The following is a 27,175-nucleotide window of genomic DNA, read 5'->3' as shown; positions in this document are numbered from 1 at the left end:
TAGAGATGTGATAAAGAAGGTTGTATTAAGCTGGTTTCACAGGACAATAATTTTTATAGATAGTTTGAGGAAGAGTTAGATAAAATAGGTCGATATATAATGGATTGTTATGATTTCGCAGAACCGGTAGAGTCTTAGTCCCTTCCTGTTATGACCATTTCCTAAGGTTGAACAGTTATTCATAATGAGATGTTTCAACAAAAAGGGCAAAAGTGGTGAAGATAACGGGTACATGGGAAGCATCGTTTCCCACGAGCGCGATAACTTTAACTGTGCGTAAAAACACCCGCCACACTTTCAGCAGCTTCATGAAACAAATGGTACACATCATCAATATACGAGAAATGATGACTTAAGATAAAGGGAATAAAGTAATTGAGAGACGCAATTGACTTCAAGGTTTATCAATAGCATTTGTAAAAGGATATCTAGATATTCTAATTGTGTATAAGTACAAGTGCAAGAATATTTTTAGACATTATTTCCTTTATATCCAATTTTGAAGGTTCTCACCCTTTTATCTAGTGAACTCTCATTTTAAACAAGTTTTAACCATTATAGGCTGGTAGAAGTGCACTAGGAGAAGTTTACATTTTTTCGAACAGTACAGTATATTACATATATTTTTCTTTAAAGATGAGCGTGGTTACCAATCGATTCTCTGTTTTACAGAAACAATTAGATTCGGAATTGCATTCATTGTCTTCAGAATCTAAAAGAAGAAATCCACAAATTAAGAGTGCTAGTGACAAATCCATTAAGATTTTGAAGACAGTTCATAATACTGAGGATCTACTAAGACATCCAGACTTCGTTGTTCCATTTATTTTGGCGAGTTCGTCGAGAAATGCTAAATTAACATCTATTGCAATTCAATGTTTACAAGGTTTATCGTCGTCAGAATGTATTCCAAAGTCTAGACTCTCTGAAGTCCTTGATGGATTTATGGAATCTACAAATCTGGCAATGGAAATCCAATTAAAAGTCTTACAAGTTGCCCCCATTTTTTTCAAGACCTATGCGAGATATGTAACAGGTGAACTATGTTCGAAATTATTACAATGTTGTGCTAGTCTATTACAAACACCGCATAAATCTTCGATTGTCGCAGGAACTGCCAGTGCTACTTTACAACAATTAATTAATGAAATTTTTGACCGACTTTCGGATGAGGCACTCTTGTTAGAGTCGACAGATAGTAAAAGATCTATTTCACCACAACAAGAGTTTGAAGTCCTTATAAATAACTCTGAAACTATCAAGGTCAATACTTATAGATACGATGCAAACAGATTATTTGCAGCATTATTTCATTCCTTAGAACCCAAAAATAGTGATAATAATAATAATTCAAAAGATATTAGCTCATACCTAAATGTAAATGAATTACCACTTGGGTATGGTTTAGAGATTTTAGAATCGATTTTGGCTAATAATTCTGAAACTTTTGTGAAATATGAAGATTTACAATTTATCTTGAAGATTAAAGCCATCCCATTATTATTAAGATCGGTGTCTAACTCGAAAAGTTTTGCAATAGTAGTAAGAAGTTGTCGTTGTATAAGATTACTATTGAAGAAGGAATACCTTCCAATCCTTGAAATAGAACTAGAGGTCATATTGTCACTGTTAATTCATAATCTTTCATTGGCATCTCAATTAACTAATTGGCAAAGAATTTTAGTACTGGAAATTTTTAATGAAGTTTCAAAGGATATCGAAGTAATATCTGCAATTTTCTTTTCATATGATAATTTTCCTGATAAAAAGCATGTTTTGTCTAATTTATTACAAGAATGTTATAAACTTTTGCGTTCAGATGAATGCATTGCATATTTAAGTGAATCTCCTGTAATAGAGAAGATGGATATGACACATATTTCCAATGAGGAAATGAGTTCCAAACCTAAATATCTCCAACTTTTAGATAAAAATAATGCTCCATCCACAAATCATGGTTATATAATTTGGTTGATAATGAGTTTTACATGTAGTTGGTCAGAAGGAATCAATTCTTTACTTATTGACCAAAGCATTAAACAACAAGGGACTAATAATGATGAGATGGTGCCATTTTATAATGGTATCTTCCCAGAATTATTCAAAATTTTCAAAATATCACTTTATTCTACTGCTATTGATTCGCATCTATTTCATTCTATAGTAAGGGCATTTCAAAAACTTGGGTATAGTGCAGGAATTTTGAGTTTATCGGAACCATTAGATAAGTGTTATGAGACGTTTGCTTTTGCAATTGTAAATAACGTTGCGAGTGTTGTGGAAGAAGGAACTCCTGAGTTTAAAGATGATCAGGATACTACTCAGGCAGGAAATACATCAGGCTACTTGAATGCTATTAGTGAGACACTTATTGGGACCAACACTGAGGAACCAATAAAAGATGAAGAAGCTGAGAAAAAGAAATTGCACAAGAGATCATTTAATTCGAAGCATATCAGTCTTTTCCGTGCATTAATTTCATTATCTATATCATTAGGATCAAACCTAAAATCAACACACTGGGAATATGTATTCCTTACATGGCAATGGGTTTCATACTATATCTATGGGCCATCCATAGATTTTATGGAAAGTTCATATTCTGAAGATATTCCGTCAGCACCTATAATTTCGAAGAACGACACATCCAGCATTGAAACTGGAGTCTTAAAATTATTTGAGAGTACATCTACCTACTCATCATTATCCTTGCAGACATTACTAAAATGTCTAATTAAACAATCGGATGAAGTTTTAGTCATGGATAACATACCCGAGAATTACCACCCTATTGACTCTGATAAGCAAATTATTGAGTGTATTTACAATAAAGGATTCTACATTACCCAGATTGGTGAAATATCGACATATAATTACGACAGATTTCTCACTGGTACAAAAGGTAAAGATGCATGGAATTTAGTAATTAATTATTTTATATCTTTGATCGCAAATAGATCAGTTGAAAGTTCCTCCTTAAGATTATACATTGCAAGAGTATTTACAGATATCTTGAAGAATGCGACAGAAGATGTTAGTCGAGCAGCGGAAGAAGAAAAGGACAGTAAGAAATTTAGTGTGTTAGAAGATTTCGTTATGTGTGCACTGATGGATACTATTGATGCCTTAAGTAAGCTGACAATTACAAAAACTGAAATTTACAAAGGTATATTAAATGTTGAGTCAGAAATATTGTTACAGATTCTATCTACATTGAAGGATATATTAAATGAATTTGGGGAAGCTCTAACTCATTCTTGGTTTACGATCTTTAAGGTAATCAACTCACCATTTGAGGTCTTAAGTTATGATACTATGAGTATGAATAAAGATGATGCAGAAGAGTCTTCCTTAATTAATGCAATTTTCCAAAAGCAACTGGAAATGATTCAAATCTCGTACGATGTTTTCAAATTAATCTCTGATGATTTCCTGCAATCTCTCCCTCTCGAAATCATCAAATATGTTATTAATACATTGGTAAATTTTGTAGGCCAGGATAGGAATTTAAACATCTCGTTTTCCTCGATTAGTCAATTTTGGTTAGTCGGTGACTATTTAAGAAGTAGAAAAACAACAGAGTGTCAGTTATCGGACAGCAGTACTACAGATTTTATGAAATTATTATCATCAGGCGATTTGACCAAAGTTATAACTTCTAATGATCAACCCTTACCATTAATCTATAACGGATTATGGATATACTTATTAAAAAATTTGATGAAGTGTACTGATGACAACAGAACAGATGTGAAAAATGGTTCTATACAGACATTTTTTAGAATTGTAGATTCGCATACCAACTGCCTTCCACCATGGGATATTATATTTGATGAAGTTTTGGAACCATTATTGCTTAGAAATGAAACTCTTGAAAATGCTGGAAATTACATGGAGTTTTATGATATTGCAATGAAAGGTTTATTGAAACTTTTCCCATTATATTTTAAGACCTTTAAAAATCCGAATAACCAGTCAAGAGCTTGGCTGGCATTAGAACAATTCCTGAAAGCTCTATTTTCATCACATGTGGTGTCTATAAAGTATGTGTCAATTAAATATTATGCTGAACTGTTAAGGGTAATGGCAACTATCGAATGTATACCCCAAGAACTTCTTGAAAAGGCTTACAAGATTTGGGTAAATTATAAAATTGTGTACGGGGATACCCAACTAGGAGACCCATTCAACAGTAAATCTGAATATGATTGTGTTTTAGAGCTAATAAACGCATTTCCACTTCTTTACAAATTAATGGTTGATAGAGACTTGGTTACTGAGGCCTTTGTAGAGGAATCATTAAATGTTTTTAATACCGCTTCTAGATATCCTCTACTACCAGAACATAGTAATGACAATAAAAGACTATCTAGTCTACAGAAATCCATTTATGACGCATTGAATTTATTTGATAAAAATCAATCAAGTAATATAGAATTATTACTGTTGTTCCAAATTACTAGAATATGTACGCTTACATTTGATACAAGAGAAAAAATCGAGGCAAAACTTGGTGCTAAATTTGGAACAGAAGCCTCGAATCGTGTACCAACATTTGAGATTATTAGTTATGATGCTTGTAATTTGTTGTTAAAGCGTCTTCAGGATACAAATGGCGGTGAAAAAATGCCATTAGGAAAGGAAAAATATGTTATAAAAATTCTAAGGAACTTATCAGATATTATTAGAAGGAAATCGATGATTGGTATGACACCAAACGAAAAACCTCCAATATGGATATTAGCTTCTTATTCATTTAGAATACTAGTTATTAACATATTCAATAACTTCAGAGAAGATAACACTTCCTCATCTTTTATGGATGAGTTCCATGAGATTTTTATTGAGGCAATAACCAATACTATAGATAAGGATAATGGAAGTATGCAGGAATTCTTAAGGGAAGAAGATATAAATGAATACTACCATTATCGTGAAATTTTCCTAAAACCAGAGGTAATTTCTTCGTTGACAGAAGAACAGCTTAAGTATTTTATATCCGTTGTTTGGAAGAACTCTTTGATATATCATTTGGATGAAATTGAAGAAATTCTTGTAGATTCGAAACCTACATTTACAGAAGTTACTGAGGAGTTATCCACAACAGATTTTGGTGAGATATTTGGATCGATTGTCGAACCTCCACACTACGATAAACTTGAAATTTCTATGGTCTGCCTCCAGGATTTAGTACGTTTTGTGAAGATTCAAGGCAATGCTTATCAAAAGTTAAGGGATATTACTGTTCCTTATTTGGTGTGTAGGAGTGCTTTTGTTTTGAGAAGATTTATTCTGGATGAGAGTTTAATAAACAAGGCACCAATTCCAAGCTTAAGAAGGATCGAACTATTATGTCTCTTAAGGGGATTATGTGATATTATTGATGAATATCCTGATCCGGAGAATGTAGATGCAACTTCAATAACATTTAAAAATATTCTTCTACTCGCACCATTGGTTTTGAGGGCAATTCCTATATCACACAAAGTTGATGGCCTACAAGATAGAGTTCTCAAGATGTCCTTAGTATTTACAAAAATAATATCTCAATGAATTCTATGAGGTATAATGTATCAGGTATCGTTTACATTAATGAGATTTTTCAAGTCAACAGATATTTCTGTAGTAAAAATGTAATTATATGCAATTTTTGGTGATATTTAAATATATATTTTCTCAAAAATGAAAAAGTTATTTAGAGTCTATGTATAAAATTTACCAAATATAAGGTTTGTAACTTTAGTTCTACCTTATCATTTTTTCCATTCCAATAACGATACAAGTTCTTCAGGTTGGCAGGCCATGTTGAAAAAATTATGATGAAGTAGTTCCTCTGTCGAAGCTCTATATCTAACATCCACACATAAACAGACACTCAAGAATCTTTTGATGTCAAGAGATAATGTCTCTGGATATTTTAATTTTGGGGTTCCGTTAGTAGCAATCAAATATAATGCCTTCAATGGATCTTCATTTAAGTATGGAGGTTCACCTTCTAACATTTCAATAGTCATAATACCCAATGACCAGACGTCCACTTTTTCATCGTACTCACGCTGTTTTACAACTTCTGGAGCCATCCAGTATGGTGTACCTACCATAGTGGCTCTCTTACTCCTTTTATCCGTTAATTTAGCACAGAACCCAAAATCAGTAATCTTTACACGCGCCTGTGTATCCATTAAAACATTATCAGATTTTATATCTCTATGGATAATATGCTTATCATGCAAAAATTTTAAACCTTGACAAGTTTCACGAACAATGTATGCAATTTGTGGTTCCATTAATGGCGAGTGAGATGTTGTGTTAGCCTGGCAATTTTCAATAATATCTGTTAAAGATCCACCTTCCATATATTCCATGACGACCCACAGATCATCTTCAGTCTTTAGATATGCTTCCAAGAAATTAACAATATTCTTATGGCGCGAATCCTTCATTACCAGGATTTCGTTAACGATAAGTTCTTTTCTGGGTTGTTTCGAAAGAATCATTTGCTTAATAGCTACTTTGTCACCAATGCTAACATTTGTAGGATCACCATTTTGATATCTGCTTAAACGATTATTGATATTTGGTGGTAGATACACACGTTCGGCTAAATATACAGATCCTGATGCACCTTGTCCCGCTTTTTCGATCATTTTAAAGTATGGTGAAGGATCAGTATTGAACGTGACATTTTTCAACTTGCTCATTATCTCAGCATTAGACATGGTAGGTTTAGATGGTTTTCTCTGTTTAGTAACGGCAACATCTTTCTTAGGTTCGGACTGTGCTACTGTAGGTTTCTTAGGAGCAGCTCTTGTTGGGTGTAAATCTTGTTTCATTGACATCGCAGCAGCCTTGACGCTCATATCATTTGGATTGGCCTTTGATTTCTCACCAAAAGGTGAAATAGGGCTTCTTTGTGGAGTATATTTATTTTGCAATTTTGCAGTTGAGATTTGGGGGATACGAGGAGCTACGTTATCTCTAATTGGTGATATTTCGGATTTTGAGTAAGGATTTGTATTATTGTGATAAGGTTTATAAGTATTTTGTTGACTGTGCGTTTGAGGCTGAAGTTGAGATGATGATTGGTAATTTTGAGATGCAGTTGGTAGTTTGAAAGGTGATTGACGTCCTGGAGCTCTTGGCGGAGGAACGCTATGATTTGCAGAATACTGTGGGTCTAATCTGTTTTGAAGATTATGTTGCGTTGGAGTCTTCTGAGAACCAGTTGGAGTACTTGCTTTCGGAGCCATAGGAGCATGTCTTCTTGGTTGAAATTCCTCGTGTTGTTGAATATTATTATTTTGAAGAACATTTTTTTGATAATTTTGTTGTGTAAGATCGAGGGATGACTTTGGTAATTTACTGACGGATGGTTGTGATTTTGTTTGTTGAGGTTTAGATGGTATACTTCCTTTGATACCTACATTTGCTTTAGTAGTTGCATTATTGTTATTGGGATTGATGCCATTGTATTCTTGATAAAATTGAAGTACTTGAATGACAGCAGCAGAGTCATTATTCCAATCTTCACCAGTAATTCGTGAATGTTTCAATAATTTTTCCCAATTGGTTGGCATACCAACAAAACTACCAGTCTCTGGATCAAAGCCGACATGTACTTTATGAGTAAAATTTGTCGGTGATGAAACACCACCTAATAAAGGGCATTTGGCAAAAATCGCATCTAACCAATTATGTAATTCATGTTCTGTCTTTGCAGCAACATAAATAGCCTTCTTGGAAGAATCAGAAGAGGAATTTGAGGATGACAAAGAATTATTGCTAGAATTTGTAAAAGAGTTTCTTTCGCTGCTACGTACTAATTCAAAACAATTCTGTTTCAATTGAGTTCTACTGACACTAACGATACTTGTCAGAGATATTAATAATGAAGGATCATCCTGGGATTTGTCATTTTTGTATAGAGCCAAATATGAATCATTCAATACTAAAAATCTTTTTTGCCAAAGAAATGATAAAAGACCATCATCTTTGTAAGAGACCCAACCAGTTTTTCTTCTCACTGTGGATAACGAATGAGGACCAACTCGCTGGTTTCCTACTGGTATTGATGTCCTGTGGTTGATATCTAGTCCATTCATCATTTTAGAGATTGGTTGAGTTTGATTAAAGGCAGCCGTACTGGCGGTTGATTTGCCTGCACTTGGAGGTAAAGGTGCAGGTCCAATATTTTGGAAATCCTTATCTGATATATTATTTGCAGCTGCTGACAGTGACATAGAATAAGATAATTTTTGATTGTTTGTTTCGTATCTATTTTTCACTACTTTGTAGAATAAGTGAAGTTTCCGATGATATCAGTTCTTACCACAATTTTTTCACAGAATTACTTGATATATGAGGTTATAACTTATGTATATCTAGTACCAAAAAGTAATTTAACTAACCTGATTTCTTCTAATTGTTGAGTTTCTATCAGATCACCAAACGTTTTCCTCTAAAAATAGAACAGGTCTTAATTTTGCAACGGATCAAAATTCTTTTCAGTTGTTCAATTCAATTGGATCAAATAGTGGGTATCCTCAAGTATAATGAAAGAATAGTTGATAGTCGTACTTCAACAAATTAAAGAAGATAACAAGTAATGAATGAAGAAAAATCAATAGAATGGATAACGTGGCTTCCTGTATACCCCAGACTACTTCCTTTCCTTATCAACATTAGGTGAAGTTTAATGAAATTACTGAGAAACGATCGAGAAACGATCTTCTCCGCTGTGTGTTTGCTTTGTTGTGAAACCTCTAAGAAAAATTTTACGCGTCGCGGATCACGTGCACGAAACACCATTATCATATTTAACTGACACTTAGGTTGTAACATGTAATAATGTTATTTCAGTTATTTTTGACTAGGCTGCCGGAGGTTGTGACTATGTTAGGTATTTTCAAGGTTGTAGTGTCATTTTTAAATGTGTGAGTAGATATATATCTTGGGATATGTTTGTTTTCCTTGGTTGGGGGCAGCAGGGAAGATCATGTTTTCTCAGAGAGGCAAATAAAAAAAGATATAAAGTTGGACATTTTTTCTATACAAACTTATTCAACGAAGAATATTCGAACTATTTTTTATCTTATTTTTAGTGTATTGGTTCTGAGATGTACCCTTCAGTATAATGACGGTTTGGTTTTTACGTAGAAAAAGCCTCTTTATCGTTAAAATATCTATATCTATATATCTATGTGTTCTTTTTCGAAATACTTACACTTGCCAATGTCTGACCCTTCGAAAGCCAGTAATCTCTCCTTGTTTGCGCATCTACCCTCATAGTCTGTAAAGTAGATTCCTTAGTATCGTCTGCCGAATTGTCATTTTCTTTGAGCATTATTGTATCGTTGTCGTTTATATCATCGTTGTCATCCTCAATACCCATTAATTCATCAATTTTCTTAGACGGTGCTCTCTTTGAGATTAACTTCGTAACGTTTACAGGTCTCTTCTTCTTCTTTATCTTCTTTTTCTTAGGTATTGTAATTGTTTCGGTGGATATCTTCTTTTGTTTCTTCCTAGGAGGTTCTGAAACTCGGTACATATCCCGTTCATCTTGACCTCCGGTCAATAATTCGTCGTCACTAGGATTCAAAAACATATCTTCTCTATTATCTAAATCTATTACAGACCTGCTGCGTTTCAGGTGATATACTTCATTCTCTACAATGGCCCTGTTTTGAACTAATTCTCTTTCATCCTTGAAATGTCTTGTATCCCCTTTATATTTGATAATGTTTCCAAGAATACTTTTACCAACACGGTCTTTGAAAGTCGCTTGATTCAACTCATAACATTTATTCGATATGATATTAAAGGCTCCTGAAAAGGCTTTCTTTATACCAGTAACATTATAAGATGACCTACTGATGTTGTTTGAAATATCGAGCGGATCTTGAATAGCTAGTGTTAGTGAACTTCTACTTGGTGGCAATGCTCGCCAATGAGATTTCGGCAGGTAAGTAGGAATGTCATCTTGAAAGGATAATGCTACTTTCTCATACGAGAAGTTTTTCCCATATAACTCGAAGAAATCCATTAATAGAACGCCAAGATTGTCACGGGCATCGATATCCTCAGTACGCAACCTTGGATGAAGATGTAAAAATGAGTACACCAAACACACGATACTTAGACCACCAAGACCACCAGTGTGAACCTCATTCAATCTTCTCGATTTTAAAAATTGTTTTATGACTAATACCAATTCTCGAAGACCTGGAGTATCATCTAACCATGTTCGTATTATTTTGGCAATCTCGATACCATTTAATCTCTCAAATGAAACATCTATATGTAGATCAGAGCCGACATCTACAAATTTAATAATCGGTACCCTGGCTTTCGCAATTACTTCAATTTGTTTCCCTATCCCGTTACTTTTCAGATATCTAGCTAGTTCATAGAGATAGCTTCTGTGTTCTTTGTTCCCAGTCTTACTCGTGATAACACAGTCAATGTCAGACCCTGGTAAATATAAATCAGTCGCATAGGATCCAAATACATGTAACGTAGAATCGGGCCACACTCTTCTAACAACTTTACGTAATTTTTGAATCGTTTTGTTACGGGTCTCGATCTCTTGTCTGCTTGGTGAAATATATGATATGAAATCTTTCATCTCTAATGTTATCCATTTGGATATATCTCTCTGTGTGGAATGATCATGATTCAATAACCATGGAAATTCGTCGTTGGTTGTCTTTTTTGCACGGATATTGATATTCGATGGCAACTGTTCAGTAGTAACTGAAAGAATCGCCTTGTTATCATCATCACCATCATCGATTTCTTTTTTTTCATCTTCTTCACTATCACTCTCAGAAAATGCAATAAAATCGTTATTTAATTCTAAATGATCTTCTGTGGTCTCACTATCGTTTTTATTTATTTTATCCTCGGTATGGTGAACCACTTCAGGTATATTTTTATGATTTATCTTATCAACATCCACTTTAAAGGTTTGTTCATCCTCCGATGATTCATCGTCAGAAATTGTAACAATTTCAGGGTCACTTATATCTAAAGTCAAACTCTCATAGTTATTAAAATGGTCTATTTCTTCATGAAACACATCAAATTTCTTTTGTATCTTGTTGAATGATGATTTTCTCATTCTTTTGAAGGGCTTCTTTCCAACTCTTCTTGGACCTTTCTTTCTCATACCTGTCAAACTTGTAAATAACAAAAAAAGTAATAATAACTACTATTTAGAATTGAAGTACCCTTGTACTTATCTGAGCAGATATTATCCCTGAAAATTGAAGTAATGTTCTTGGATATATTTGATAAAAATATAATGGCATCTTATTTATATATATATTTATAAATAAAGTTGTTTATATGAAATAGAAAGAGAGGAAATTTTTTCGCTCATCGCTTCTCTTTAGGTTATAAAAATTAGATGACCTTATTAGAGTGTTTCAGGTCGTACAAGTTCTAAATAGCAAAATGACAACTCATAGGGTTAAAGAGTATTGTTAAGAAACTTAAGCTCCTTTGATTTACTAATTCTTGGAATTATAAACATTTATTGCTCTATTTGTAATATTTTATAAATTTTATGCTGACTTAAAATGAAAAATTCCTTAGTAAACATAAATTTTATAAAATTATTATAAATTATTCACTTCAACAGCGAGACTAAACGCTCTAAGTTGACAGGTTTAGGTAAACAAAAATTTAAAAACCCTTTTTTCAAAAACACAAGATATATATATTGTAGGCTTTATTAACAAACATTATTGCAAGTATAGAACTAGTTAGCTGCCCTTGTAGATCACTTTTTAATAATTAATTCTTATTTAACCCTATGTTAATTTAACATCACTGTTCACGACTGCACAGAACTCGCAACATCAGAACGACGCAACCGACGCAACATATATTTTTTTCAGTTTTCCTGGCCGAAACATGCAATTCGCTCTCTTTGAATATATATAAACCGAAAGAAACTGAAATTTCAATTCTACTTTTTTTTCCCAGTTGATTTCATGCCTATTTAACATTTATTTTAATTCTTTCTTATGGCAGTATACAACTAACTAACCAACCAAACAAATTATTAACAATGGGTATCGATCACACTTCTAAACAACACGAAAGATCCGGTCACAGAACCGCTCCAAAGTCTGACAACGTCTACTTAAAGCAATTAGTTAAGCTATACTCTTTCTTAGCTCGTATGTGAAAAATTATGAATACTTTTAGGGATTCTGTTCTAACAATTTCGAATTTTCTTTTGAATGTATTATACTGTCGACACTCCATTTTAAGTGTTGACAGTCTGTGTATGCAATTGGAAATAATATTATGATTTTTGTTTAAGTGTGTATGGTGTAATGATTAATTTCATTACTGTTTTCATACTAGAATTCAATCATATCGCGTTTAACTTAAGGTGAACATCGTTTCTGAAGTTCTATTTTGTTAAACTGCAATATTCTGCGAGTGCCGACTAATTTTACTATTCGTTCTTTAGTACATATTACAAGTTTTTAATTTTTTAAAGATTAAATACATGTAACTGTATAGAATAGTAATAATTGTATGCGCGAACCTCAAATAGATATTATTACGAGCAGAATTCTGGCATTACATTTTTAAAATATAATGCTTTACTTTCTTTGACGTCGTCATCTTCAATATGTGAAACTAGTAACCCTCCCTTGGTTACTATTTACACTACGAGGATAAACCGTCTCTTGATATTCAAATCCTTTAATTTACTAACAAGAATAATTTTTTTTAAATTTTTTTTCTTTTTCAAATAGGTCGTACTGATGCTCCATTTAACAAGGTTGTCCTAAAGTCTTTGTTCTTATCCAAGATCAACAGACCACCTGTGTCTATCTCTAGAATTGCTAGAGCTCTAAAGCAAGACGGTGCTTCCGCTAAGACCATCGTTGTTGTCGGTACTGTTACTGATGATGCTAGAGTTTTCGAACTGCCAAAGACTACCGTTGCTGCTCTAAGATTCACTGCTGGTGCCAGAGCTAGAATTACCAAGGCTGGTGGTGAATGTATCACCCTAGATCAATTGGCTGTCAGAGCTCCAAAGGGTCAAAACACTTTGATTCTAAGAGGTCCAAGAAACTCCAGAGAAGCTGTTAGACACTTCGGTATGGGTCCACACAAGAACAAGGCTCCAAGAATTCTATCCAAGGGTAGAAAGTTTGAAAGAGCTAGAGGTAGAAGAAACTCTAAGGCCTTCAAGGTGTAAGCAGTTTCCTAACGAAAAACTTATAGTTAATCATCATTTAATACCGTATATAGGACATGCTATTTTAATTTATATATTTAGATATATCCTTATATACAAAACTTTTGTACATTAAAACAAACACAAGCACGTCGCACTTACGAAAATCTTATATCTTATTAATCCCTGATCTTTCGTTCATCAGGGAATAGACTCACATTTTAGTCATAGTGTCTCAAATTTGGTTGTTATTATTATACATTCATAAGTCTTATTATAGTCAGAAATAAGTGACTGTTCAGCAAGTAGCTAACACCCATACATGTTGGGGTACATCTGAACACCACACATTAAAAGTTCAAAAAATATATCTGATATATTTACAACATGACCGCTATTTTTAAAAATAAAAAACAAATTAGTTGCTGGCCCCGACAAAGGCTTTTTTTTAAGTGGGCAGAGAAATTAGACAGACGTTGCTTGCTCTGGCAGCAACAATGATATTCATCTGTCTGCATCCACACAAGATCAAGCCGAGCTAAACTCCCCTCTTTCCAACCTACAGGGACAGAGATCTGTCTAAGACTCCTCCGCCCACCACCAGCCTGTAATTCAATCGCTCTGCCGGGAAGATCCCAACTCTTTCTCTCTCCATGACATTTCCATCCTCATCAATACAATAATTTTCAGTTTGAACAGAGCACTCGACTGCAAAATGCGGCGGACCTAATAGGTACTACAGAGAGATGGATAGATAGAGAGAATATGTGTATGAGAGTGTGAGGGAGAGCCTCATTGGTGAAACTTCACCACATTGTGGAAAATACTGCGTAATAGAGAGACCTTACTGCACGAAACCCTCTGACTGAACCGTAAGGTAACGAATGAATGATTGAAATATATCAAATCTTGAAGAGTAGTTAGTTCAAAAGAAGTAGACCTTGAAGTACAAGATATTTTCTTTTCATTTTAGCTTGAAATAGAACGACTACAGTAAAGAATTAATTAAAAATGCCAGGTGTTTCCGTTAGGTATGTTACTCGTCGAAATATTTGAATTATAGGAAGATATATTGTCTTTGATTGATGAAGTTGATGGGAACGTCCAAGAAGAATAATTAGCAATGTTGAATATACACATATCTTATTAGAAATGATACATGATCCATGATTGCATTAGATGTACCAAGAAGAAAAAATCAGAAAATGAATCAATAAAGTTATTTGAAACATGATGAAATTGCCCTCTATTATAAGTTCAAACCATCTTTTACCAAACTATTATCGTGAATAGATTTTAATATGTAAAGAGATTAGAAGAGAAAGAATGAAAATAAGATATGGACCGACATGCATTTATAAGATATTAGTTTAATAAAATGGAACAACGAGGGAGTTGAATATTATAAAAGTTTTGCTATGAACAACTACCAGGACAAAACACAACTGAATATGTGAACGAAAATGATTATAATTATAAAGGAAGAAATTTTGATAAAGTTATATCGACACATTTACACGTTTAACGAAAACAGATTTATTGAATCTTTAACAATTATCTTAATATAATAGATACCGCCACCTTAATAACAAAATTTACTAACAAAAAGTATACATCTTATTATTTTATCTTTCCAATTTGGGCATAGTTCTTATACTCATCTTATAAAAAAAAGATATGAATAACTAATGTATCTCCATTGATTCAGAGACGTTGCTGCTCAAGATTTCATTAACGCTTATGCTTCTTTCTTGCAAAGACAAGGTAAGCTAGAAGTTCCAGGTTATGTTGACATTGTCAAGACCTCCGCTGGTAACGAAATGCCACCACAAGACTCTGAAGGTTGGTTCTACAAGCGTGCCGCCTCCGTCGCCAGACACATCTACCTAAGAAAGCAAGTCGGTGTCGGTGCTCTAAACAAGCTATACGGTAATGCTAAGTCCAGAGGTACTAGACCTTCCAAGCACGTCGATGCTTCCGGTTCTGTCAACAGAAGAGTCCTACAAGCTCTAGAAAAGATTGGTGTTCTAGAAATCTCTCCAAAGGGTGGTAGAAGAATCTCTGAAAATGGTCAAAGAGATTTGGATCGTATTGCCGCTCAAACTTTGGAAGAAGACGAAGAATAAATGTAACAACTCATACAGACAATTATTATACATATATTTCTATATTGACCCCACATTTATCCTTTACTTTTCATCTTAAGTTAAACTATTCATAACCATATATAACTCATTTATTAGTTATTTAAAAAAATATATAATAAATAAATCTGAAGTATTTTAAATCTTTATTGAATCAAAATCAGTGAGATCATATTTCATTCTTGATGTGTACATCTAAATATTAAAATATTTTGATAAGAAATTAACAATGTATTATTACAAACAGATTAGGTTAGTACTGAAATACTAACCTAATTATATAAGTATTTACAGATACTCGTTCTACCATTTAAATACTCGAGATGATTCTATATAGGTGAGCCGCATTAGACTTTCTCTCTTTGAATAATTTTTGCACAATATACATAATTTATTTATATAAAATGAATGGATAATACTCAATTTGCAACCTCCCTGACGCAAATTCAAGACAACAATGTAAAACACCGAATTAATAGCATGTATAACAATTTAATACGTAATAATAAGAGTAAACAAAACTATCAATCATTTATTGTATGGATGATATCCATGATTATCTTGTTGTCTTCTTGGATGTGTCCTATGGCCTTGACGGGAAGAAGAACTGTCTCTATTTCTACCACCAGCGTTATCTGCACTAGATTCGTGAGATGACGATTGAGATGGTTGAGATGGCATATTTGGAGCATTTGGCATGTTTGGAGCATTTGGCATGTTTGGAGCATTTGGCATGTTTGGAGCATTTGGCATACCTGGCATCATCATTGGCATACCTGGAATTTGCGGCTGTTGCCCATTAGCACCACCTGGTTGTTGTTGGTACGCACCATTTTGGAATTGTGTATAATATTCTTGCATTTTTTGATAGTACTCTTGCATCATTTGTGGATTGAACATTGGGTTCATATTCATCATATTTGAATTGCCATACATGTTATTATTATTGTTGGCATTTGGACCAGGACCTGTTGGAGTAGCGTTGGCACCTGTACCTGCATGACTGCCCCAGTTATCTCTACCTGAATCATTATGTCCACCATATGATGATGAATTGTTATTTCTTGGATTGGATCCACCTTTTTGTAAATGTCTTGGAGCAGCTCTCTTGATTTCTATCCTTTTACCTTTAAAGTCGATATATTTATTTTGACATACTCTATCGACAGCCTCTGGTGTATCATAAGTAATAAAACCATAACCTCTGGATCTACCTGTGTCCTTATCCAACATCAATTGTGCATCAATGATGTTACCCCATTGAGAAAAGAATTGTTCAAATTCTTTTGGTCTTACATCAGCACCAATACCACCGACGAATATCTTACCAGTTTTATCTTGTTCATCCTTTGGAATTGCTCTCTTTGGATCAATAACTTTACCGTCAAGAATATGCTGCGTCTTGACTACTTCATCAACACTATGTGGCTCAGCAAAGGTCAAGAAACCAAAACCTCTAGATCTACCAGTGGCATTATCTCTCATAATCTTTAAATCAACAACATTACCATATTTTGAGAAATACTTCTTTAATTTTTCTTCATCAGTTTCCCAGTTTAACCCACCAATGAATAGTTTTGAGCTTTCCTTGGACAAATCTGCCTTCATCCTTCCACCTTGAGATGGTGCATTACTGGTTTGTGGAGCGTTATAGCTACCATTATCATAAGAAGATGATTCTCTGGAAGTTTCAGTTGGTTCATTTACAACAGGTGGTACACTTTGAGTTGATGAGCTGGTTTGAGCCTGGTTTATAGAAGAGGTTAGAGCTTGTAAAGCAGCTAATTGTTCATTAGCAGAAGAATCTATCTTTGTAGGAGATGGTTTAGTTTCCTCTTTTACTTCTGACTTCTTCTCTATATTTTCTTCTTTCTTCTCAGGAACGACTGCGGCAGTTTGTTCCTGTTTAGTTTCTGGCTCATCGCCGTAAATATCGTTGAACTCTTCTTCGTCTGAACTCATTCTGGATATATGTATATATCTATGTTTTCTTTATGTGATGAAGGGGCGGGTGGTTATAACGTCCTTTCTGGGCTATATAACTATATCTATCTGTCTTAATATATACCGTGTTACACTGCAGTCGCTATAAAAATAAAACTAATTCTCAAACTACTGAATATACGTATACAAATATATGATTTCTATTCGTGCTCTCTTTAACTTTTCTCTCTTATTGATATTACCAACAAATATTGACTTGGGTAAGAGCTCAGTCTTTTTTATTTGTCTATTTAGAATTTTTTTCTCTCTTTGCTTTGATTGAAGTGATGAGATTCGTACTAAGTGACAGAGCTGGGTAACGCCGTTTAGAACACTTTTCACCTATGGCACTTAGAACTGATACAACGATTTGGAATGATATGAATGTTATATTTATATACACTTATGTTTACATATAGTGGTTAAATGCTATGTGCAGCAACCAGATGCGGGAACCTCCGGCAACTGTGCTGGTAATGGGTTGGTTAAGTCTATTGTCTGTTTGGGGTTGCGTTGGCGTAAAGTTCTATTGCTATCATTACTACGATGACTGCTAGCCGAGTAAACGGATGCATCATCATCTGATGACGATACTTCCTCTTGAACGTTTATCATCAATGGTTGTGGCTGCAATTGTTGAGGTGTGAGTGAATGCGATGATGATGCTGGTGGCTGTGTTGGTTGGTTGTCCTCATAACAATTGTTCTCTATGAGGTTTAAAATAATATTATTGAAAGTCGAGTCTATGGATTGAGGCCATTTACAGCTTACTTCAAAGTTTCCAAATATGGTGATCCGATGTTGAGATTCCGCATGGGCGATATAACGAAGCACATCGTCATGTTTTACTTGACGATCCTTGTAGAGATCGATCTTGTTACCTAATAAATAGAAACGTGCCCCAATAAGATCCTTAGAGGTCATATTCTGTAGAGCCTCGGGGAGCCATCTTGTAAAACAATGTTTGAAAGATACAAAATCGCAGATATCATATGTGAGTAATACACCATTACAGTTCTTGTATAGCGATGGAATAATTGCGTTTTGGAATCTTTCTTGACCCGCTGTATCCCACATAATACAATTGAAATAACGATTATCGATATTTAGTAGCCTGGTCTTGATATCGACTCCGATGGTGGCTCGTGTATCGATCATCAATTCGTTGTCACCATTGGAGTCGATACTATCATAATCGTCATAATCATCATCTTCATCTAGCGCTTCTTTAGTAGGGCGTGATTCTTCTGTGGGTAGGAATGTCTCCATAGAGGGCTGTTTCGGCGATAGCAACGAACCGTCCCTTTGAAACAAGATTGATCTTCTTTTAGCCAATTCTTCAAAATCATTTAAACTGTAACGTTTCTTATTAGAACTAGTATTTTGTCTAGATAATAATTTTTGTTTCCTTTGAATTAGTCCCAATGAATTGCTACCAGTACTACTTGTTGAAGCATTTATCGGCGATTTACTGGTTGGTGATATGGGACTTACCTGTGATTGATTCGTATCAATATTCGGTTGACTATAATTAGAATGCTTCATCAATGTCTGTCGTTGTCGTTGTCGTTGCCATTGCGATCTAGTCATTAATTCATCGCAATAACCTAAGATTGCTGCAGTTTTCCCTACATTAGAATCGCCTATTAAAAGTATCTTACAATTTGATATAGAAGAAGGATCTATATCTGCAGGAACAGTGGAACCAACCGCCGAGCTAACTCCCATGGCAGTAAAAGGCCGTTCCCTCCATTTCTGGAACGAAGATGTAGTGTCTCTAATGTTACCACTAAGACTTCTTCTAACAAGTGTCGGAGACCCAGCAGATCTAGTTTGCGATGCCATCATTGGTGGGAAGTTCAACGAGTACCGCTTCCGTGCGTCTGACATGATTTCGTTGACAACTCTTCTTTATACCCACTGACTAATTCAAACAATTAATGACAAGGAAGATATAGCCAACATATGACAGCGTCCCATCCCATTCCTTCTATAGCCTTCCATACGGATATTGTTGTATAGCTGTCATTCCAATAAGTGTCTGATTTCTTCCACATCGAAAGCCAAACGCGTCGCCGTCCAGCAATTTCTTCGCGTTTTAATGTCGCTCTCCAGTGTGGCCCATTTACTCTCACACACACAATACCATGAGGCTGCTTATAACGGGTATATCGACTGCCATCACCCTTAACATCATCGGGATCTTGACTCCAATGGGTGAATCGAAGGAGGTTGTTAGCTATTTAATGAGCCTCATCTGTTGTAGGGAATATATAAATGATACAGTTGTGTGTTGTATGTGAGGCACCTAGATTGTGTTGCGGTTGCTACTCGGAAAATAAGATCTCGTACCACTACATTCATGACTGGTGCAATATGATTATCATAATCTTGTATGGGTAATCTGGTAATTGTAGATCAAAATGGGTATAGTTTTGTTGGGGGAGAGGTACTGTGTGTACAAACGTCCTTTCTTTAGTTTACTGGAAATCTGAGGGTGTCACACTAAATTTTACCTTTCCAAAAAATGTCAGAGATCGAATAAATAAAGAAAACAACGACATTTTGGGTAAAAAAGGTAAAGAGGTAGGAATATGTATTATATTAGATATTTGATAAGTAGTGCCAGGTACCAAAATCTATTAATGAATTGTGTCTGTGGGTAAAACAACTGTTTAATGGTTGTTCTACCCAAATAACCAAACCCATTACTCCTCATAATCATACATATATAATGACGAGACATGTTTTAGAAACTCCTGCTTCAATTTATTTCTTTTTCTTCACTTTCTTCAAACTAATACTAACAAAATAAAGACCTTATAATCATCTGAAACTAAACTATGAAGTTATTTAAACCAATCGCACTATCATTTGTTCTCACAGATTGTATTGTTGCTACAGAGACCCCAAAGGATATCTTTTATGAAACAGTTGAGATATTTCACAACGCTACTAAAATTAATCACTATCAATTTATGGACCATTTACAAACTCTAAACTATACCAAACAATGTGACAAACTATGTAAGGAAAACATCGAAAACATCGTTGTAGCTAACTACCGTGTCTCTGGACTTATCGCTGAGCAAAGTAAAACACATCAATTGAATTCAATTATATTAAAGAAGTTTGTCATGACTTACATCAAACATCATTTACATAATGACGTTGATATTAACATAAGATTAAATAAAACTTTGTTTGCTCTTCAGGCTCAGGAGGACACTATAAAACTGGTGACCAAAAGTAAATTAATAGATTTGCTCAAATTTGTCAAACAATCACTAGTTGAATTTAAGATTGTAGAAGACGAGAAATTCAATTCAATGGGTCCAGCTGAAGATGAAAAATATTTGATGGATTCAATTATCACTTTTGTTAAAGGTACTTTCTTCTTTATGCTATGCTATTCCATCAGTTCAATGGTTTGCATGGGGTTCGTTGGCGCATTATTATTGATACAAGTGGTGATCTGGATCTTAACATTAATTAGATACATCTTAACGGGAGCCTGATAACCGACGTAATATCGTCTCTGTTCATTCCCATCTCCATTTCCCCTCCATTTTTTTGACATTTTAATATTTATTTGAATTGATACTCCTACTCCATTATTTATTTATTTATTCCCCTATTATAATCTGGTAGATATATATTTGATTACATAGATATGTTCTCTTTAATAACTTAAAATAATGAAAATAATATAATAAACAGTCAGATTATGAATATTCTTGTCTGTATCGAAATACAGTTTAAAGCATACACATTCCTCACCAAGACAAGAATAAAACTACTTCACTAGGTACACCTACTAGGATAACCACTTATCTTATATCAATATACGTCCTCACCTTAAAGCAAAGTGTGACATCTTTGGTTTATATTTATTTATTTCTTATTGCTCTTAATAATATCATCGGTATCGGCATCGCGGCGCCACTCATCGCTGAAAGGTCGATATGGGAGAAGTTTCAGGGATGGATAATAACAAATATATACAGGAACACATAACAAGAGAGTTTAAAACAAAGAACAGAATAGTAATCACAAGAACAATCAAAAAGCTGAGCATATACATATCTCAACAACAATATATTATCTAGGATGGCTGATTTGGAGCAACAGAATGGTGACGGACCATATATCCCCGATGACTTCATGTATTCTACTAAAGTTAGTTCATGTGAACCTCAGGTGAGACAAAATTTCATGATGAAAGTTTATTCTTTACTTTCATCACAATTACTATTTACATTTGCATTCTCTTACGCAGTTGCTCGTAATAATGGTTTACAAACATTTATGTTTAGTCATATGGCTCTATGGTGGATCGCTATGGTTGCATCGGTAGTGACATGCATTTGGTTATCTTTTGCGCCACGTGCAGAAGAAGTTGAATACAGTACATCTTTGTTAAATGATGGTATTGATAACGATGACCCTCAAACATTACCTTGGTACGTTTTAGGTCGTTCGGGGAAACTAGCTTTATTATCGATTTTCACACTTTGTGAAGCTTATACTTTGTCGGTCGTTACCCTAGTTTATGACCCAGATGTTGTGTTACGTGCCTTATTAATCACAGCCGTGATTGTTATTGGTGTATCCTTGATGGCTTTATCACCAAGATTTGCAAATGTATTGAACTCTGCTACTTCTATCTACTATTGGCTTAACTGGGCTTTATTATTACTTATTGGTATTGGTATTTCATCCATGTTCTTTGGACTAGGTAGTAAGATGAATTTGTTTTATGGTTGGTTAGGAGCTATTGTGTTCACTGTCTATTTGTTCATCGATACTCAATTAATCTTTAGAAAAGTTTATCCAGATGAAGAGATTAAATGTGCAATGATGTCATATTTAGATATTATTAATTTATTCCTATCCATTTTAAGAATATTGAACAACAGTAGTGACGATAATTAGTAGTTATATATGTAGTGACATAGTTCATTAAACAATATAATGTAAAAATAAAAAGAATAATTATATGGTTCTAATTATCCCAGAGCATAATTTTTTAATATTAAATCTTTATGGTTTTAAAATTTTCTAATATATATAACAAATAATAATATATATGAATATGTGTCTATATATATATACTAGGGTCTCTTTCATTGTTTAAAAGATCGATTTGAATTTAAAATTTCCTTAATTCCTTTGTTAAAAAAACACATGTTTTGTAAAAGTAATATGACGAAATAGATTAGATGTAACCGATTCTGTTAGCAATGTCCAAAGCATCGTACTCAGCAGTCAATCTGATGAAAGCCTTCTTAGTACCGTTTGGTCTAACCAAAGTGTTAACGGACATAACGTCGACGTCGTATAGTTCCTTAACAGCTTGCTTAATTTGGTGCTTGTTGGACTTTAGAGAGACTTGGAAAACCAAAATGTTACCATCTTCGACCTTCTTCATGGCGGTTTCAGAGGTGATTGGTTGTTCAATGACCTTGTAAGAGTCTAGTCTGTTGTAATGTGGAACACTCTTGGAAGCGTACTTTGGAGATCTAGCAAGCTTTAGGGTCTTTGGTAGTCTGAAGGTAGAAGAGGTTCTAACCTTTAGGGATTTCTTACCGTTGGTACCTTTAACAACAGCCTTCTTAGCAGCAGTAGCTTTAGCTGTATAAAATGTTTTTGCAAAAATTGGTTCAGTTATGAAATTAGGATAGAACATAACATAGCAATAATTTATAATTGTTAGTAAAATGAGAACATATTAGGAGTTGGGAGTATAGCTAGTTTATTTTAATCGATTAAAGTCGAACCAAATGAGGTAAAATTTAATGTATTCGGAAAAGGGCATTTCTTATTAATCTAGCTTGAACTTTCTTTTTTAATATCTTTCTTTTCCATTTCAATCATAAACCAATTTACAACTGGTCATAACCAAATTAAAAAACAAATGAAAATAAAAAACAGAACAGAAACATAAACATTCTGTGTTATATTCTAATCACATAAGTAATGGGTGATCGCTGATTCATATTTATTCTGGATAGCCACTATTAAATATATATCATCAATACTATTCTTTCTTCTCTCATCATCGCTTGTTTCCTCTCTCGTTAAAACTGCTAGTTTTGTTTCATCGTTAGTACATACTAGATGGAGCCATTTTGTCTTATAGTTATTCGATTTTATGATCTAATGTTCAATTAAACAGTAAAATGAAAATAATATTTGGCTTATACTCTTATAAGTCTCTCTTATTATGTATGCCTCTTTAATTCTATCTAGTATGTTAATGCAACTATCCCATCTCTATCTCAGCATAGTAGATAAAAAAGATTTCAGAGGCTTGTCTTGTGAGATGAGGCCCGCTTCACGCTGCAAAAAGTGAGAATTTCGAAATTTCTAAAATTTTTGTTTTTTTCAGAATCAAATCGGTTTTTTTGTAAAAAATATTTCTTTTCTAAAGTTTTCTGAAATTAATGGAATTTTGGACGTGGAGCAACCCATACACCGCGCGTTGGAGAGACCATCCCTGCACCACACAATAATACGTCCTGAAAGTAGTCACATCAAAATATGAAATGATAAATTAGCGACTCCGTTTTATAATGTAAACTACTGGGCGAAATGACTTTTTACAAGTATATGTTATAGAGAATATTTATATAGATATATATATATAGACAGGGTGAAATGCAGCTGTATATGTTCTGTGAGTTGAGGTCAATGATGGCAATCATAATCTTCTGATTCTTGGAGATCTTACACCACCAAACTTTAATGGTGTAGCATCACTAACACTCTTGACGTATTTTCTAATAGCTGTACCTTCTTTACCATTCAAAGCCGCTATGAATGCAGCCCTACCTTTACCGAAATCCTTCATGACAATCTCAATATCTTTATTCAAAACATTCTTTTCTTGAATCATTTGAAAGATCTTGTTTGCTGTTTGGAAACCAGCTTCATATTCACCTCTTGCAGCTTTTCTAAAACCCAAACAACCAGTGGATAACTTTAATCTGACCTTTGATGGTAATTTCATATAATATAACAGTTTGTCGTTGTATGATAGCTGTGCGTTATTTTGAAGGAAATTTAAATCTTCCATTACTGCGCAATATGTGAAATGTGTATTATTTTTAGTGAAATTACAATGCAATACATATTTCTTAACAATTTCATTCTTTTCATTAGATTTCCTATCTGTTCTCTTACTACCCAAAGCACTAGGTTTAATCACATTGCTTAAAATGGTACCAGTGGCATCCTTTTTACCAAATGATATCGTGGATTCACATCTACGAGAGATACCTTTTAAAATGTTGAAACGAAACATCTATCTCTGTTATTGATCAACACACTCACAAAAAAACAAAGAAAATGTAACTCTATTTACAAACCAGATAATGCAACGACTCTTATAAACCGTCTATGCTATTTAATTATTCTCTCTCTTTTATGTCATATATTTATAACTTTTTCAATAAGGGACTATAACTTCCCTTTTCAATGGTATTATCAATCAATATCCACTAAAATTCGGCGTGTTTCCCTCGGAGAGATAATGCATGAGGATCGTGAAAAATGATATGGCACATGACCATTTGAATCTTTCAAAATTTTTCAAATTCAACCTTTCCATTCTAATACCTGAAAGGAGATGCGATGCGATGAGATGAGCAATGTTATAAGATAATATGTAAGTAATTATTAAATATATTTTGTCATAATAAGTCGAAATTTGTATATTTGGTGATAGTTTTAGATACATAAACCAAGAAACCACTTACTTATAATATAAAAATGGCTAGAAAAAAGTCTGCTACCAAGAAAGCCAGAGAGGCTGCTCGCCAACTTAATAAGGTTGATGAACAAGAGAAATCAGTCAATACTATCAAAACAAAAGGTTCTTCTTCTAAAAAGCAATTGAAAAGCAAATCTAAGCCAGTTCCAGAAGTTGATTCCTCGGAAGAATCAGGGGAATCGTCTTCCTCCGAAGAAGAAGATGATTTAGGTGATTTAGTCACTGAAGATGTCGAACAAGGTATCAACGAAGTTTTAAATGCTATTAGAAACAATGATACCGATAAATTGTTAAATCCTGAAGTCAAATTTTTTGGAAATCCTGAAGAAGCAGTTATCAATACTACAACCACAAAAACTGATAAACCAATTTATTTAAAGGATTATCATAGAATGAACTTACTGTCAGGTCATGTTGGAAGCGATGAAGAAGAAGAGGAAGATGAGATGGCTACCGGTGAAGGTAAGGATTTGAAGACGATCGACGGTAAACCATCATTTGTTGCTATGCAAAGAGATGAAAGAAACCAACTGTTGACCGAAATTAATGATGCATTTGGGACTACTAAGTCTGAGGATAGTGATAATGATAATGATGATGACGATAATGATGATGATGACGATGATGATGGATTCTTGAAAAAGAAAGAAAACAAAACTCCCACCAATGACCATGAAGACATTAATATCGCTCTACCAGATCCAGCTAATGAAGATGAATTTTTGAATGAATTTATGGGTCAACAAGCATGGTTGCCTAAGAAAGGTGATAAAGTCATTAATCTTGATTTAAACAACGAAGATGATGATGAATTTGATAAGGCTGCTGAAAATTTTGAAAACGCTTATAATTTCCGTTATGAAGATCCAAATTCTGCAGAAATTGTATCGTATGCACGTAACCAAGCAACTTTAAGAAGATCTGCTACTAATTCTCGTAGAAGAAAGAGAGAAGATGACAGACAAGAGAAAGAAACTGAAAAACAAGAAAAAGAGACTGCTGTTCAAAAGAAGAAGACTAAGAAAGCTAATAAATTAACCGATGTATTAAATCAGTTGAAAAAAGAATTTGGTGCTGAAATAGATGAAACACTTGTCAAGAAAATTAGTAAGACCCTTTTGACTAGTGATTATTCTGAAAATGATTGGGATAACGTCGTCACAGAATTATTTAACGAAGAATTCTATAACGATAAAGAAAAACCTGAATGGGATGACGATTTAATGCATGAAGATGTCTATGATGGAGAAGAGAATGATAATGAAGATATAGACGTAAATGAGACAGAAGACGCTAAAGAAGAAGGAAATGACGAAGATGAGACACCAAAGAAAAATAAGAAAAGTAAAAAAGAATTAAAACAAAAGGGAAAGACTGAAAAGAAGAAGCTAGATGAGATGGTAGAAAAAGCCATTGAACAAAATAAATTAGCTATTGTTGAAGAGGTTGAAAAGGAACAAGAGGAAAGAGGTAGATCTAAAAATGTAGAAGATGATGTGAAATTTCGTTATCGTGAAGTATCACCAGAGAGTTTTGGTTTAACGCACAGAGAGATATTTGCTGCAGATGATGCTGATCTAAACGATTTTATCAGTTTGAAGAAATTTGCACCATATAGAGCCAAAGAATTAATTGCCAAAGATAGAAGAAAAGTCACAAAGTCCAAGAGATTAAGAGACTGGAGAAAAAAAGTATTCAATAACGAAGCAGGAATACAATTAAGAGAAGATGGTGAAGCTAATGAAGATATCCCAGTATATACAGATAAACCAAAGCATAACAAGAAAAGATCACACGATGATCATCATTCTCACCATAGGAAAGATAAGAAACATAAAAGTCATAAGAAATAGATATATTGATTTATATCTATCATAAGACCCAGTTACACCTGGGGAATTATCGTTAACATATCAATTACTATCTTAGTTCTGTTTTTTTGAACATATTCCAGTTACGTTATCTGTAATTAGATATTGCCATTAGATTTTAAGAATACAGACAAAAAAAATTAGATACGTACCTACATAAAACAAACAGTAAATCAACTTTGTACCATACATATTT

General features: G+C 33.9%; 12 protein-coding genes across 12 annotated transcripts; 6 read left to right on the top strand and 6 right to left on the bottom strand.

Annotated features, from left to right (window-relative positions):
• Window positions 1-636: 636 nt before the first annotated feature.
• Window positions 637-5,553, top strand: MON2 (Mon2p; the record flags this gene model as incomplete). The annotated part of the gene is made up of 1 exon (XM_041549509.1): window positions 637-5,553. The coding sequence occupies one exon, from the start codon at window positions 637-639 to the stop codon at window positions 5,551-5,553; it is 4,917 nt and encodes a 1,638-aa protein (XP_041405443.1).
• A 200-nt stretch (window positions 5,554-5,753) lies between these two features.
• Window positions 5,754-8,240, bottom strand: CLA4 (serine/threonine protein kinase CLA4; the record flags this gene model as incomplete). The annotated part of the gene is made up of 1 exon (XM_041549508.1): window positions 5,754-8,240. The coding sequence occupies one exon, from the start codon at window positions 8,238-8,240 to the stop codon at window positions 5,754-5,756; it is 2,487 nt and encodes an 828-aa protein (XP_041405442.1).
• Window positions 8,241-9,196: 956 nt separating this feature from the next.
• On the bottom strand, window positions 9,197-11,170 carry TRF5 (non-canonical poly(A) polymerase TRF5; the record flags this gene model as incomplete). Its single annotated transcript, XM_041549507.1, has 1 exon — window positions 9,197-11,170. One exon carries the CDS (start codon window positions 11,168-11,170, stop codon window positions 9,197-9,199), a length of 1,974 nt encoding a protein of 657 aa, XP_041405441.1.
• A 906-nt stretch (window positions 11,171-12,076) lies between these two features.
• On the top strand, window positions 12,077-13,228 carry RPL18B (60S ribosomal protein eL18; the record flags this gene model as incomplete). The annotated part of the gene is made up of 2 exons (XM_041549506.1): window positions 12,077-12,188; window positions 12,780-13,228. 2 exons carry the CDS (start codon window positions 12,077-12,079, stop codon window positions 13,226-13,228), a joined length of 561 nt encoding a protein of 186 aa, XP_041405440.1.
• A 990-nt stretch (window positions 13,229-14,218) lies between these two features.
• On the top strand, window positions 14,219-15,333 carry RPS19B (40S ribosomal protein eS19; the record flags this gene model as incomplete). The annotated part of the gene is made up of 2 exons (XM_041549505.1): window positions 14,219-14,238; window positions 14,916-15,333. The coding sequence occupies 2 exons, from the start codon at window positions 14,219-14,221 to the stop codon at window positions 15,331-15,333; spliced, it is 438 nt and encodes a 145-aa protein (XP_041405439.1).
• Window positions 15,334-15,879: 546 nt separating this feature from the next.
• On the bottom strand, window positions 15,880-17,313 carry KABA2_03S00880 (RNA-binding protein; the record flags this gene model as incomplete). Its single annotated transcript, XM_041549504.1, has 1 exon — window positions 15,880-17,313. One exon carries the CDS (start codon window positions 17,311-17,313, stop codon window positions 15,880-15,882), a length of 1,434 nt encoding a protein of 477 aa, XP_041405438.1.
• Window positions 17,314-17,763: 450 nt separating this feature from the next.
• YPT11 (Rab family GTPase YPT11) lies at window positions 17,764-19,224 on the bottom strand (the record flags this gene model as incomplete). Its single annotated transcript, XM_041549503.1, has 1 exon — window positions 17,764-19,224. One exon carries the CDS (start codon window positions 19,222-19,224, stop codon window positions 17,764-17,766), a length of 1,461 nt encoding a protein of 486 aa, XP_041405437.1.
• Window positions 19,225-20,177: 953 nt separating this feature from the next.
• Window positions 20,178-20,852, top strand: KABA2_03S00836 (uncharacterized protein; the record flags this gene model as incomplete). The annotated part of the gene is made up of 1 exon (XM_041549502.1): window positions 20,178-20,852. The coding sequence occupies one exon, from the start codon at window positions 20,178-20,180 to the stop codon at window positions 20,850-20,852; it is 675 nt and encodes a 224-aa protein (XP_041405436.1).
• Window positions 20,853-21,444: 592 nt separating this feature from the next.
• BXI1 (Bxi1p) lies at window positions 21,445-22,269 on the top strand (the record flags this gene model as incomplete). Its single annotated transcript, XM_041549501.1, has 1 exon — window positions 21,445-22,269. The coding sequence occupies one exon, from the start codon at window positions 21,445-21,447 to the stop codon at window positions 22,267-22,269; it is 825 nt and encodes a 274-aa protein (XP_041405435.1).
• A 283-nt stretch (window positions 22,270-22,552) lies between these two features.
• On the bottom strand, window positions 22,553-23,464 carry RPL25 (60S ribosomal protein uL23; the record flags this gene model as incomplete). The annotated part of the gene is made up of 2 exons (XM_041549500.1): window positions 22,553-22,968; window positions 23,452-23,464. The coding sequence occupies 2 exons, from the start codon at window positions 23,462-23,464 to the stop codon at window positions 22,553-22,555; spliced, it is 429 nt and encodes a 142-aa protein (XP_041405434.1).
• Window positions 23,465-24,037: 573 nt separating this feature from the next.
• Window positions 24,038-24,640, bottom strand: MRPS18 (mitochondrial 37S ribosomal protein YmS18; the record flags this gene model as incomplete). Its single annotated transcript, XM_041549499.1, has 1 exon — window positions 24,038-24,640. One exon carries the CDS (start codon window positions 24,638-24,640, stop codon window positions 24,038-24,040), a length of 603 nt encoding a protein of 200 aa, XP_041405433.1.
• Window positions 24,641-25,107: 467 nt separating this feature from the next.
• On the top strand, window positions 25,108-26,961 carry KRI1 (Kri1p; the record flags this gene model as incomplete). The annotated part of the gene is made up of 1 exon (XM_041549498.1): window positions 25,108-26,961. One exon carries the CDS (start codon window positions 25,108-25,110, stop codon window positions 26,959-26,961), a length of 1,854 nt encoding a protein of 617 aa, XP_041405432.1.
• Window positions 26,962-27,175: the final 214 nt, after the last annotated feature.

This window comes from Maudiozyma barnettii, assembly GCF_903064755.1.
Source record: "Maudiozyma barnettii strain CLIB 1767 genome assembly, contig: KABA2_03, whole genome shotgun sequence".
NCBI classification, from domain to species: Eukaryota; Fungi; Ascomycota; class Saccharomycetes; order Saccharomycetales; family Saccharomycetaceae; genus Maudiozyma; species Maudiozyma barnettii.
This window is presented reverse-complemented; position numbering and strand designations above follow the sequence as displayed.